We start from the raw sequence: 12,473 nt of genomic DNA, 5'->3' as shown, positions 1-12,473 counted from the left end.
GAGTGTTTTTAAAATGTCACTCTTGGCCAGGCATGGTGGCTCATGCCTGTAATCTCAGCAAAATTTGGGAAGCCAAGGTAGGTAGATCGCTTGAGTTCAGGAGTTTGGGGAAGCATGGCAAAATCCCATCTCTACAAAAAAAAAAAATTTTAGCCAGGTAGGGTGGCACGCACCTGTGGTCCCAGTTACTCAGGAGGCTGAGGTGGGAAGACCACCTGAGGCTGGGGAGGTTGAGGCTGCAGTGAACCATGATTGCACCACTGCCCCAGCCTGGATGACAGAGTGACACCCTGTCTCAGAAAAACACAGCTGGGTGCGGTGGCTCACACCTGTAATCCCAGCACTTTGGGAGGCCAAGGAGGGTGGATCACCTGAGGTTAGGAGTTCAAGACCAGTCTGGCCCACATGGTGAAACCCCATCTCTGCTAAAAATACAAAAATTAGTCAGGCGTGGTGGCACATGCCTGTAATCCCAGCTACTCGGGAGGCTGAGGTGGGAGAATCACTTGAACCCGGGAGGTAGAGGTTGCAGTGAGTTGAGATCATGCCACTACACTCCAGCCTGGATGACGGAGTGAGACTCTATCTCAAAAATAAATAAAAATGGAAAAAAAAAATAGAATTAAGCAAGGCAGTAGAGATGTATGTCAAGATGCAGTCCAGGAAGTTGTCGTCATCTATTGTTTCCTAACTCAAAAAAAAAAAAAGAGATTCTCTGTTTCTTACTCTGGTCTGGAGAAAAGTTACATCAGCAGTGATCTTCTAGACTAAGCTGCTCCATCCAGGTCACACTTTTGCTTGCTACATGATTAAGGATAAAAAGGATTTTCCTTTAGTTTTGGCTAGCTGAAAGGATTAAAGTAAACCAGAGATAGTCAATCTGTTAATGGTAGACTATATTACAAATTGTGATGATGATGTTAATAAGACCTTGATGAAGTTTCAGATGATTTAGCAATTGATATATTCTTAGGGGTTTTTTTTTTATTATTATGGGCATTTTTTTAAATACAAAGAAAGTATAAGGTATAAAGTAAAAACTGTGCATAATCCAGATATTTCACCACATTTTTAGTAGTTGAAATCATACTGTACAAGTCTCCTGCTTTTTTTCATGCAACATTAGAGCATGAGTGTTTTTCCTTGTTATTAAAAGTTCTTAATGAATACATAATAAAAGTATAAGGACCTGCGGTAACTTAATCATTGTTCTATTAGGAAACATTTGAGTTGTTTCTGTTTTTTCCTGCGATGAATAATACTATAAGGAATAATTTTTGTGTTCTATATTATGTATTTTAAATTCATAATAACTTCTTTAAAAGGTTATATAGGCCAGGTGCGGTGGCTCAAGCCTGTAATCCCAGCACTTTGGGAGGCCGAGACGGGTGGATCACAACGTCAGGAGATCGAGACCATCCTGCCTAACACGGTGAAACCCCGTCTCTACTAAAAAATACAAAAAACTAGCCGGGCGAGGTGGTGGGCGCCTGTAGTCCCAGCTACTCGGGAGGCTGAGGCAGGAGAATGGCGTGAACCCAGGAGGCGGAGCTTGCAGTGAGCTGAGATCCGGCCACTGCACTCCAGCCTGGGCGACAGAGCAAGACTCCGTCTCAAAAAAAAAAAAAAAAAAAAAAAGGTTATATAACCTCTTGGTAAGCTCTTTTAACAGCTATTTAGCTTTCATATATCACTGCCTTAGAAATTTTGGAAAATAATTACTGAAATAGTCTCTTAACTAAGGAGACTGAACTCTAGAAGACAGGCTGCAAGCTTGACTTTGTCTCTGAGGTTAGGCGGAAATAAACTCACATTGCAAGAAATCTTTTTGTTTATTTTTAGTTGTTGTTGCGGAAGCAACATGTAGAGTAGACTGAGTTGTCAGTTTGTGTGAGAGAAAAGGAGCGTCTTTTTGTTGTTATTCGTAGCCTAAAAATGATGGTCAGATTTTCTCTGGAAGCCAGAGTAAGTGGTAGGTGACAAACTAGATTGGAGAGAGAGGACAAGTAGTGATCACTGGCAGTGGCCATTAGGTCATTAGCTACAAAGGCTATGAGAGTAAAATAAACACAGAAGTGTGGCTGTTCTGAATAGACTGATGATAGGATACCAGTAGCTCTGCAGTCTTGAAGACATAACCCTTATATACACAGTTCTTGTCCAGGCCAGTAGAATAGTAAGTGCCAGAGTAAAGACTTCCATATGTAGGTTGTTTAGAAGTTACCTTGAAAAAAGAGTATTAATGGTGGGTAATATTTTTCACTCTGTCTCTCTGCTTACTAGAATTAATGAATTCAGTAATTCTTTTTTTGTTGTTTTTTTTTTGTTTTGTTTTGAGATGGAGTCTTATACTGTCGCCCGGGCTGGAATGGAATGGCACGATCTTGGCTCACTGCAACCTCCGCCTCCTGGGTTCAAGCAATTCTCCTGCCTCAGCCTTCTGCATAGCTGGGATTATAGGCGCCCACCACCACATCTGGCTAATATTTGTATTTTTAGTAGAGACGGGGTTTCACTATGTTGGCCAGGCTGATCTGAAACTCCTGACCTTGTGATCCACCCACCTTGGCCTCCTAAAGTGCTGGGATTACAGGCGTGAGCTACTGCACCCTGCGGAATTTAGTAATTCTTTAACCAGTGGTTGTGTTTCTATTGCTATGTATTAGGTATTATATTTGTTTTATTGAGTTAAGTGTGCTCCAGTACAGTTGTTATAATATACAGTGTTAAAGGTGGTAAATGTATGTGCCATTTTCTGTCTCGTATTAATGCCAAATGTGTACTTTTAAAGTTGCTGATACCTGAATTTCTACTAGTGTTAAAAATTAAGGACTTTTCAAAACAGCCAGCAAGAAAGCTTTCAAAGATTATGGGGATAGTGTCAAAAGCACTTGGGAGTCAATTTTAAGAGACCTCTACTGGCCCAAAATAGAACAGTTTGAGCATTAGTCGGGATGATGACTAAACTAGATTGAAAAATGCCAAGTAATGTTTAAATTTATGAAGTTTTCATGATATACACATAAATTAAAAATGTGTCACTATTACAGGACCTTAGGTAATTAACATATTATTTTGAGAACTGGTAAACAAAGGGAAAGAAGCATTTAGTCTGACTTTCCTATATGAACTACTTTTCTGAATAACCAATAAATGACGGATATTTTCTCTTTGTAGAAGTATTCTGAGTAGTAAATGAAGGAGTTATAAAATTAGTATTGTTTTGTAACCACCTAATGAATAAATGATTCTAGGCATTGAAGAACAGTAGACATTATCATCCCAAATAAATCAACCAATTACTGTGTGGTTCCTGATAAAAAAAACTCATCACCACTTAACAAAGTACTGTTGACCTAATAAAAAGAGCCTAAAGTTAGATAAAGCCTTTACAGCCATTGATTTATAGAACATATAGAAGAATGTGCTAAACAATACCATAGGAATTCAGTCAGCAAAATCAGCCTGGGAAATCACCAGGACAAAAATTCAGGACAAACAACCTGGCTTTTTCAACATAAAAATTGCAGTTAAACAGAACAAAACAAAACAAAAAAAAGCAGACATTCTGTAGCTTAAAAGAGACTTAAAAGACATCTCAATTAGTCCCAATATGTAAACTTTGTCTGAATCTATTCACGTAGAAACTGGAAAAAAATTATAACATTTGTAACAACTGGAAATTTGAAATTGAGAATATTTGATGATACTAAGGATTTTTAAAAATTTTCTGCTAATGGTGTTATGGTTGTGTTAAAGTTTTTGTTTCTTGTAAATACATACTGAAATATTTATGGATGAAATTATGTCTGAGATTTGCTTCAAATTAATATTGGTGCAGGTAGCGATGAGATGAAATTGATCATGAGTTGATCATTGTTGAAAGTAGGCAATGAGTACGTGACAGTTTATTGTGCTGATTTTTCTACCTTTGCATATGTTTGAGATTTTCTGTACTGTTTTAAAAACAAAGGAGAATGTTGAAAAAAATCTAGCATCAAGTCATGGAAATGGGTCATCTTCCAAGGAAGGACTTTTAAACTGTGGAGTAATCCCTCTTTAAACATCTTAGCACAAATTCTATGAAAGTATTTCATCAGTGTGTGAAAAAAAAAAGTAGCATATTGTCTTTGTCAGGTAATAATTACGGAAGATATTTTGAATAGGGCTGAAGAGTCGGAACACCAGTGGCCAGGATGAAGAAGATGCTTTTCTGGAGTGTGTTTCCTATGAAAATCTGCTTTAGCCCATATTTACTAATTATTTTTGCTAGTAGGCAGCATATTTTAATGTGTAGGAATCTTCTGTTATATTTGCTTTACTGACCCTTTAAAAAATAGACACAAATGACCAAAAACATTCTAGGCCTTCAACAGTTTCCCAAATAAGTAAAAGAATCAGTTGACATCAGAAACTTTTTCAAGGAAGTAAGTTCTAGGCCTGAAACTTGAGTGAATACTTATATTCCCTTATGCCCTTTGTGCTCTTCATATTATCTTCAACATTAAAATTTATGTTCCTGATGAATTCTCTGCGCCATTAAGAAATGACTTTTCTCTCAGAATGCATATATCTGCACACACAATACATGAATTAACATTTTTGGAAGATCATTATTAAGCAGTTAAAAAAGTTTCAACTCTAAACGCTCAACCCTCCATCCTTGGAAAAACTTGACTATCTGTAATGATGTAATTTGATTTCACCTAAAACTTTACAAAATATATGAATATTATCTAGATAGGGTTTTTGGGTTCTTTCAAAAAGAGGAATTCTCAGTACTCATAGTAAAAAATAAAAGAGAAGGAGGGTCACAGGAAAATAGAGACAAATTTGGTTTTCTTGTACTTGGGTAAATTGTGGAATATATTTTCCTTCTGTATTTGAGCCCTTCAAAGCTCACAGTAAACCCAGAGGAAGCAGCTGAAGTGCTTTGTAATTAGTCTTCTATTCTTCACTCAATTAAAATTCCCCATATACTGAGGCATCTCACCAAATGTTGATCTAATTATCTGATTAAAAAATCGGTGACAGTATGAATGAATGATTAATATAATTCACTTATTGATTGTGAAATGAAAGAGGAATGAATCTTTAGCTAGTGGAAGAAGGATACAGGATAATTTTGTGTAGGAAGTCTTCCTGACCTTCCCTCCCAGAGTCCTTTATTCTGAAAAGTAATTATGCCAAAATTTTTTTAGCTTGCAACCGGCATGCAAAATAAAGGGTTTCTATTATGTACTATATACCTTTCAAAATAACTGACTAGCATAAATATTTTATTTGATTTTTTAATATTTTTAAAAATTTCCAAATAAGTTTACAGGTTAGAGAAAATTAGAATGTTGTCACTAATTTTTCTTTACAAAATGTATTTCCTGTGTACCTAGAAGCAGTGAAACACCTCCTCTGGAGAGGGTGACTTGGCAATTAATTGTGCAGCTGGGAGTTGGTTTGAAATCAAAGTATATATGTTTTTTCTTTTAGAGTGGCAGAATTTAGTGAAATTTGGAAGCTTTTCAAACATGGTTCCCTGTACTCATCCATATATTGGTACACTGAGTCAAGTAAAGTTTTACTCCACAAATGTTCAGAAAGAAGGACAGGGATCACAAACTCTCAGAGTGGAAAAAGTACCGTCATTTGAAACAGGTATGTATAAATTTTTTTAATGTATTTTTTTCTGTATACTGGAATAGTTTGTGTGAAATTATTTGTTCCCTGAATGTTTGATAGAACTTACTTATAATACTGTCTGGACTGATGTTTTCTTTGTGGGAACTATTAAACCACTTGTTTAATTTCTTTATTTTTTCTGTTTCTTTTTGACTCAGTTTTCTATGAAAAACTATCTACTTATCTACTTAAACTAAATTTTTAATTTATTGGTATAAGGTGTATAATGATATTCCCTGTTTACTCTCAATAGCATATGTAGTTGTGTCCTTTTTTCATTCCTCATATTTGTTTTATTTTCTTGACTAGTCTTCCCAGAGGTTTTTTTCTTATTTTTCCAAGTAATTTTTTTTACTTTGAACCATTATATGTTTGTATCCTATTTCATCAATTTTTGCTTTTTAATTATAGCCTCCTTGCTGTCTTTTTTTGTGTGTTTGTTCTGTCATTATTTTTTCTCTGTTTTATTGTTTTATAACTTCAACTTTTATTTAGATATAGGAGGGTACATATGAGGGCTTGTTACATGGGTATTTTGTCTGATAATGAGGTGTGGGGTACACTTGATCTCATCACCCAGATAGTGAGCATAGTACCAAATAGTTTTTCAACCATTGCTGCCCTCTCTCTCTCTCCCTCATCTAGTAGTCCCCAGTACCTATTTTTGCTGTCTTTATGTTCATGCGTACCTGGTGTTTAGTTCCTAGTTATAAGTGAGAATATGTAGTACTTGGTTTTTTGTTTTCTGTGTCAATTTGCTTAGGATAATGGCCTCTAGCTACATGCATGTTGCTGCAAGGGACATAATTCATTCCTTTTTGTGGCTGCATGGTATTCCATGGTGTATATGTACCATATATTCTTTATCCAGTACACCATTGATGGACAACTAGGTTGATTCCAAGTCTTTGCAGTTGTGAATATTGCTGCAGTGAACACCGAGTGCATGTGTCTTTTTGGTAGAATAATTTATTTCTTTTTGATATACACTCTCTAATGGGATTGCTGGAGTTCTTTGAGAAATCTCCAATCTGCTTTCTACAGTGGCTGAACTAACTTACATTCCCACGAGCAGTGTATTAAGTATTGACTTTTCTCTGCAGCCTCACTAGCATCTCTTGTTTTTTGGTTCTGTCATTCTGTTATTAATTGTCAGTTAGATACTTAGTTTATTAATATTAACCCTTCCTTCCTTTCTGAAGTAGACATTTAAGCCATAACACATTCCACAGTTTTGATATATAATATTTTTATTATTTATAATTCTAAATGTATTCTTATTTCTGTTGTGATTCTTCTATGACTTTTTAGTTGTTAAAGTATCATTTTAAATTTACAGATAGATGGAATTTTTGTTTATCTTTTTGTATTAAATGTTTTTCACAAACTGTGGTCTGTATTGATTCAGTCTTGAAATTTGTTGAGTGTAACATTTTGGTTTAGCAGTTAGTCAGTTTTTCTAAATGATTTTCCTGTCTTGAAAATAATGTGTATTTTTAATTGCTGGTGTGGTGTTTATACACATCAATTCTTATTTTTAGTGTTCAATACAAATCTTTGTCCTGTTTTAAAAATTCATTATTACCAAGGGAGATGTTGGAGTATCAGAGTCTGATGGTAGATTTGATGGTCTTTTTTTTATGGTTCTGTAAATTTTTACTTTTTATAATTTGAGGCTGTCATTAGATGCATACGTATTTAGAATTATTACATAACACTGATGAATTATACCCTCTATCATTGTGCAGCTACTCTTTTTCTTTAGTGACCTCTCCACTACATTTCTTTTGGTTACTATTTTCCCATCCTTTGATTTTAACTTTTTGTCTTAATACAATCATCTATGTCTTTTAAATGGAAGTTTAGGCAGTTTACATTTACTGTAATCACTGATATAGTTAAACTTATTTCTACCATTTTGTCATGTTTCTTTGTCCTGTTTTCTTAAATTCCTTTTTTGCCTCTTTTTTTTCCCCTCATTCCATCATCCCCTCTCCAATATTCTCTTTCTTTCATTTGAAAGTTTCAGACTCTGTGTCTGTACTTCAAAGACTAAAGTTAATTGATAAATTTACTTTCCTTCTGAAAAACACAAAAGCTTTAGAGTGCTTTAATTCTGATCGCCTCCTCCAACTTATGTACTACTTGTTGGCTAATATTTTCTGTCTATTCTGCTCTTTCTCTGCTATGAAATATACATTGTTGTTTGCTTAGATTTATTCAGAGTCTTTGTTAGCCACCTTTTCTTATATCTAATCTTTCTGTCTGATGTGCATCCTATAGAAGTTCGTTTAGGTGAGGATCTTTTGTGGAAAAGGCACATTTAAGATGTTACTCAATTGTCTTTTGGCTTCCACTAATTGTTGAGAAGTCAGATATTATGCCTTTGTTTGTATATCTTTTCTATTTGATAGCATTTTAAAATTTGATTAATTTGAAAGTCTTTTTCTTTGGTATAAATGGCAGTTTTATTATGAAGTAACTAGCTGTGTATCTCTTTGTATTTATTCTACTTGAGATTTGTTGGGGTTCCTAGATCTGAAGATGGATATTTTTCTACAATTCTGGAATTCTACAGTTCTCTTATTATCCCTTCAGATATTACATCTTCCCATTTCTGTATTTTCTTCTGGAACTTCAGTTAGAAATATGTTACATCATCTTATGTTTTTCATGTCTCTAAACCTCTCTATCATATTTTCTATTTCTTTACCTTTCTGGCTTGCATTCTGTATTATTTCCTCAGGTCTACCAGAATCACTAATTTCCTCTTTAGTTGCCTCAAATATGCTGGTTGATTATGTATGTTGGGTTTTTAACTTAAATGATTATATATATATATATATATATATATGTACGTGTGTATGTGTGTGTGTATATAGAGATGTGTATGTGTGTGTGTGTGTGTATATATATATATATCTATATATAGAGAGAGATATATATATTTTTGAGACCAAGTCTCATTCTGTTGCCTGGGCTGGAGTACAGTGGTGTGATCATGGTTCGCTGCAGCCTCGACCTCATGGGCTCGACCTACCTCAGCCCCCCAAGTAGCTGAGAAAACAGGTGTGTGCTGCCATGCCCAGCTAATTTATTTTTGTATTTTGTAGAGACAAGGTCTCTCTGTGTTGCCCAGGCTGGTCTTGAACTCCTGGGCTCAAGCAATCCTCCTGCCTCAGCCTTCCAAAGTGCTGGCATTACAGGGCTGAGCCACCATACCGGCCATATTTTTCATTTTTAGAAATTGGTTTTTACCTTGCTTGGTTGGTCTTTAATTCTTTGGTTGTATTTTCAGACTTACCTTTTATTAGATACATTAAACATAACTATTTTATATTTTTAACAGAAAATTCTGCTGTATGAAATCTTTTTGTTTCTCACTATATGATCCTTTTCTTACCTTTTTTGCTCTTATTCATGATGTCATAACTGTGTTTTATAACTGTGAGTTGTTCATTTTCCATGATGTTTTTGCATCTTGAAAGCATTTGATGTTTATCTGGACTGAAAATGACTTTCTGCCTGGAGGGATTTGTTTTGGCTTTTGTATGCTACTCTCCAGTAGCATTATTGGGACCACATTAAATTCAGTTCTCTGCTTTAGATTTACATTGTGAATTCAGATGTATACTTGTGTTAGGGTTCACTTGTCTGTAGGATTTTCAGAGGAGTAGTTTTTTCTTCCCCACTATTTAACAACAAAATACAGACAGGCCAGTTTCCTTGCTGTTCCCTTCTATGTGTATTATTTATTTCTAGTTCATAGTGATTCCATGGCTGTGGCTTTTTACTTCAGTGTCCCCTGTTGACTCCTTATCTTGGGCAGAACCTAGTCTTATTCTCTGGTCTTCCATGCCCCTTGTAGGTCTGGAGGTAGAAATAAGCTCAAAGAATCCAAGCTTCAATAGAAATCAAGGGAGAGCTGGCTTTGATGTGTTCATTTATTCTGTAGAGGTTCTACTTTCACTTCATTTTTGCCCTTTTCATATAATTTTTTGCTAGACTAACAATGCATTTAAAAAGATTTTGCTTGAGGTACAATAAAAGGAAGCATTAAAGGAAGTCCTTTATTCATTAATTTACTCAAGAAGTATTTATTGAGTACTTTTTATATGACAGAAAATGAGAATGACTCAGAGCTGATACTAAAGCAGAAAATTAAGCAAACAAATATTGTATTGTAACATTTAGCCCTGTATTCATATGTTCTGCATCTGTGGATTCAGCCAAACAAGGATCAAAGGATTTGGGGGGAAAATGGATGGCTGCATCTGTACTGAACATATACAGACATTTTTTCTTGTCATTGTTTCCTAAACAATACAGTATAACGATGGTTTACTTAGCATTTGCTTTGAATTAGGTATTATAAGTTATCTAGAAATGACTTAAAGTAAATGGGAGGATGTTCATAGGTTATATGCAAATACTGCACCATTTTATAAGGTGGACTTGAGCATCCATGGATTTTGGTATCTATAGGGAAGTCCTGGAACCAATCCCCAACAAATACTGAGGGATAACCAGACTGTGATAGGGGAAATTCATTGTGCTGCAGGGGCACATGGGAGAGGCACTTAACCGAGTTTTGAGTGGTTAGGAAAGCTTTCCATAAGGAAATGATACCTACTTCGAGACATGAAAGAAAAGTAGGTATTGGCCAGGTGTGGTGGCTCACACCTGAAATCCTAGCACTTTGGGAGGCCAAGGTGGGTTCGAGACCAGCCTGAGCAAGATGGTGAATCTTGTCTCTACAAAAGATACAAAAATTATCTGGGCATAGTGGTGTACAGCTGTAGTCCCAGCTACTCAGGAGGTTGAGGTGGGAGGGTCACTTGAGCCTGAGAAGTCAAGGTTGCAGTGAGCCATGATAGTGCCTCTGCACTCTAGCCTGGGCAACAGAGTGAGACCCTGTCTCAAAAAAAAAAAACAAAAACAAAAACAAAAAAACACACACACACACACAAAAGTAGGTATTGGTGTGGTGAATGGTGGAAAAAGGAGGTAAAATTCCTGGAATAGTGAGTAGAGGATTTGGTGGTGTTGGTAGCATTGAAAGTACAAGAGAAGGTAATCCATCTTCCATATTCCTTTTAATTTTTTTTCTACCACTCTCTTGCTTACTCATTGTGTTTCAGCCAAAGCAGTCTCCCTTTTTCTCAGCCATGTTCTGAGAAAATGGCAAGAGTTAAGCAGTGGTCAGATCGGACTCTTGTTCGGGAGTTTGGACTTTGTTTTGTAGGTAGTGGGAATAACAGAGTATTATTAATACAAGCAGGGGACCAAGACCAGCTCGGTCGGAGAGACCCTAACTCAGCAGCGCTAGAGGAATTAAAGACCCACACACAGAAATATAAAGGTGTGAAGTGGGAAATCAGGGGTTTCACAGCCTTCAGAGCTGACAGCCCCGAACAGAGATTTACCCACGTGTTTATTAACAGCAAGCCAGTCATTAGCATTGTTTCTATAGATATTCGATTAACTAAAAGTATCCCTTATGGGAAATGAAGGGATGGACTGAATTAAAGGAATACGCTGGGCTAGTTAACTGCAGAAGGAGCATATCCTTAAGGCACAGATCACTCATGCTCTTGTTTGTGGCTTAAGAATGCCTTTAAGTGGTTTTCTGCCCTGGGCGGGCCAGGTGTTCCTTGTCCTCATTCTACTAAACCCACAACCTTCCAGCGTGGGCGTTATGGCCATCATGAACATGTCACAGTGCTACAGAGATTTTGTTTATGGCCATTTTTGGGGCCAGTTTATGGGCAGATTTTGGGGGGCCTGTTCCCAACAGGGGAGGTACTTGATCAGGTTCAAGGTTTTAAAAAGATAACTAGTTGCAAAATGGCAAACAGATTGCAAAGGAGGGAGATTGAAAGTAGTAGTACAAATGGAGTTCTGGACTAGGGTAAATGATAATGCTTTTTTTTAAAGGAGTAGATGACCTTAAGAGACCTAGGAGCTGAATAATTAGGACTTAGTAATTGAGTCTGGGGGATGAAGAAGAGGGTCAAGCCAAGGGCAGTGCTTGGTTACTGTTTGGCCAATTGTCTAGATGATTTCAATAATTTCTAAAATTAGGAAATTAGGAGTACCAGAGTTGGAGGATATTTTAATGAGATGATGATGATGGCTTGGTTTGGACATCCGAATTATAGATACCTATGGAAGATCTTAACGGATGATGCAGTGACCAGTAGGCAGTTGGTTATCCAGTGAATGTACTAGTCACTGCATCATCTGTTAAGATGTCACACATCAGATCGGGCGTGGTGGCTCATGCCTGTAATCTCAGCACTTTGGGAGGCTGAGGTGGGCCAATCACGAGGTCATGAGATCAAGACCATCCTGGCTAACCTGGTGAAACCCCATCTCTACTAAAAATACAAAAAATTAGCCGGGCATAGTGGCAGTCACCTGTAGTCCTAGCTACTTAGGAGGCTGAGGCAGGAAAATTGCTTGAAACCAGTAGGGAGGGGTTGCAGCGAGCTGAGATCGCGCCACTGCACTCTAACCTGGGCGACAGAGCAAGACTCCATCTCAAAAAAAAAGAAAAAAAAAAAAGAACGTCACGCGTCTTAACACAACTACTATCCTACTTCGAGCCATCATTATCTCTTGTCTGATTTACTGTGGTGGTATTCTCCCTGGGATCTCTGTTTCCATTCTTGTCCTTCTGTAGTTAATTTTTCACGTAACAAATGTGGTCTTTTTAAAAACAGATCATGTCACTTTTTTAATTAAAACTCTCCATTGGCTTCTAGTTACCCATAGAACAAAGCCAAGACTGCTAG

At 36.6% G+C, this 12,473-nt stretch overlaps 1 protein-coding gene across 2 annotated transcripts in view; it reads left to right on the top strand.

The window, feature by feature from the left end:
- SLC30A9 (solute carrier family 30 member 9) overlaps window positions 1-12,473 on the top strand; it is a 107,566-nt gene that overhangs the window by 8,005 nt on the left and 87,088 nt on the right. For both annotated transcript variants that reach the window (XM_017958663.3, XM_003898625.5), the window contains exon 2: window positions 5,488-5,652. In XM_017958663.3, coding sequence (XP_017814152.1) covers window positions 5,488-5,652 — 165 coding nt within the window. The remainder of the gene's footprint in view (window positions 1-5,487; window positions 5,653-12,473) is intronic.

Source organism: Papio anubis, chromosome 3 (assembly GCF_008728515.1).
Source record: "Papio anubis isolate 15944 chromosome 3, Panubis1.0, whole genome shotgun sequence".
Classification (NCBI taxonomy): domain Eukaryota; kingdom Metazoa; phylum Chordata; class Mammalia; order Primates; family Cercopithecidae; genus Papio; species Papio anubis.
This window is presented reverse-complemented; position numbering and strand designations above follow the sequence as displayed.